Source organism: Geospiza fortis, unplaced genomic scaffold, assembly GCF_000277835.1.
Source record: "Geospiza fortis unplaced genomic scaffold, GeoFor_1.0 scaffold1278, whole genome shotgun sequence".
Classification (NCBI taxonomy): domain Eukaryota; kingdom Metazoa; phylum Chordata; class Aves; order Passeriformes; family Thraupidae; genus Geospiza; species Geospiza fortis.
The window spans coordinates 699,647-701,721 of NW_005054536.1; the positions used below are offsets into that span (position 1 = coordinate 699,647).

At 52.1% G+C, this 2,075-nt stretch overlaps 1 protein-coding gene across 1 annotated transcript in view; it reads left to right on the forward strand.

The window, feature by feature from the left end:
* Positions 1 to 995: 995 nt before the first annotated feature.
* DCTN6 (dynactin subunit 6) overlaps positions 996 to 2,075 on the forward strand; it is a 16,917-nt gene continuing 15,837 nt past the window's right edge. The window contains exon 1 of the mRNA XM_031063852.1: positions 996 to 1,015. Coding sequence (XP_030919712.1) covers positions 996 to 1,015 — 20 coding nt within the window. The remainder of the gene's footprint in view (positions 1,016 to 2,075) is intronic.

Below are 2,075 nucleotides of genomic sequence, written 5' to 3' on the forward strand. Positions count from 1 at the left end.
GAGGCAGGGTCAGCAGCTGGGAGAATGATTAACCCCAGAGGGCAAGCATCCTTGGCCTGCCCCCTGGGGCCCGGCTGCCAGGACCTCAGAGATCCAGAGAGTTTGAATCATTAACTTGGACAAACAGGGATGGGTGGCCCTGAAACCTCGGGATCTGTGAGGGATGCTGGGAGAAACACGGACAAGAGGAGGAAAAGCACTCCGTGCACCCCGGGAGTGGAAAGGCCTGTGTGCTTAGGATACTATCTGATCCTCAGGAAGGACACACTTTTTTTTGGGGATGTCAGCACCCCAAACCCGCTGGCGCTGCTGGGAAATGCCCGTTGTTATCCTTGGAAGCTCAGCTCCAGGCTGCACCTCGGGTTTCATTCCTGCCACTGCTGGGTTGGGATCTCTGCTTTGCAGCCCCATCCCAGAGTTTTGCTGGGAGTGTTGTAGAGGTCTGTGGGGTCTCCCTACAGTGCAGCTTTCCCTCTGTCCCTAGAAAAACGACAATTCAGCATCTTTAAATCCTCTAGGGTCCTAAGAGACTTAGAGGAAGAGGAGAAGATCCAGCTGAAGTGATCCTCACTAGTCCTGCCTGGGCAATTGATGAGACCAACACCTGCTCAACTGAGTAACAAAGACAAGTCTGTGTCACTCTAAAAGCAAGGGGAAAAAAGCTCAAATAACTACTAAACAACAAATCAAACAATAACCTGCAAAATAAAAACACACTACAGCACAGCTCCAGGCTGCACCTCAGGTTTCATTCCTGTCACTGCTGGGCTGGGGGTCTCTGCTTTGCAGCCCCATCCCAGACTTTTGCTGGGAGTGTTGTAGAGCTCTGTGGGGTCTCCCTACAGTGCAGCTTTCCCTTTGTCCCTAGAAAAATGACAATTCAGCATCTTATCATCTTCTAGGGTCCTAAGAGAAGCCGAGGAAGAGGAGAAGATCCAGCTGATCCTCACTAGTCCTGCCTGGGCAATTGATGAGAGGGAAGCAAAGAGGGAAGGATGGAGATCCAAGTGCTGCAGTGAGACCCTGTCCTAGGGTGACGTTATGATGCTTTTATCCCCATCCGTGTGTTCTGTTTATGCTGGATATCATGTTCTGTGCCTTCAAGAATGGTGTTAAGAGCGAATGTTTTGTTTTGTTTTCTTATCAGCTGCTCCCCCACGGCTGGCGGGACACAGAGATGGAGCAGTACATGGTGCTGCTTTTACCTTTTGGTTTTGCTTTTTGCTTTGCTCTTGCTCTTGCTTCTGCTTTGCTTCTGCTTACCCTTGCTTCTGCTCATTAGTTAGTTTAGCTAAACAGTCCAAATTTTCCCTGGACTGTCTCTCCTTTCCGTTTTTTGGACCTACTTGAACCTGCTTCAGACTGGGACCTGGGAACACCGAGAGTTTGCACCTTGTGGCTGCAGCAGCTGCCCCAGCACCGGAGGGACTGACAACAGAGAGACCACACCGAAGACAGACTTTCTGAATTTGTCATCTTTTTTCAGAGCGGTGACAGAGTGGTGTCATCTGGTAGCGTTCATTTTGTGTGCTGCGGGGTGCTGTGCCTGTTAAATAAACAGGTTCTTTCCACTTCTCTCCGAGGAATTCTTCCCAAACCAGTTGTGGGGAGGGGCCATGTGGGTTTGCTTTCTGGAGGGGCCCCCTTTTGGAGATTCTCTCCCAAATTTGCCCTAAACCAGGACAGACCCCTGGCCCCCAAATCCACCCAGCCTCCCCACACACCCTGCTCTCCCCCTGAGGCCAGATGTTCCCCCTCAGACCACACCCCTTGGCACGAAGACAGAGCTGGTTTTTATGGAAGATCCCGGGTTTTTCTCCCTGGGATCTGCACTGACAGTGAGTTGCAGCTCGGGACCAAATCCTGTCGATGCAGGAGATAACCACGTCCTGTTCTTGATGGTTTTTGTGTGAAAGCTGAAAATAAACAATTAGGGACTCATGGAATGGCCTCCTCTCCCGGATTAACTCTTCCTTATCAAACTTTCATGTCACGGCCGGGGCAGCTGGGGGGCGGCGTCCACAGGCCGGGCCGCCCCCAGAGCACACGGTGCCGCTCGGAGCCCCCGCGCCGGG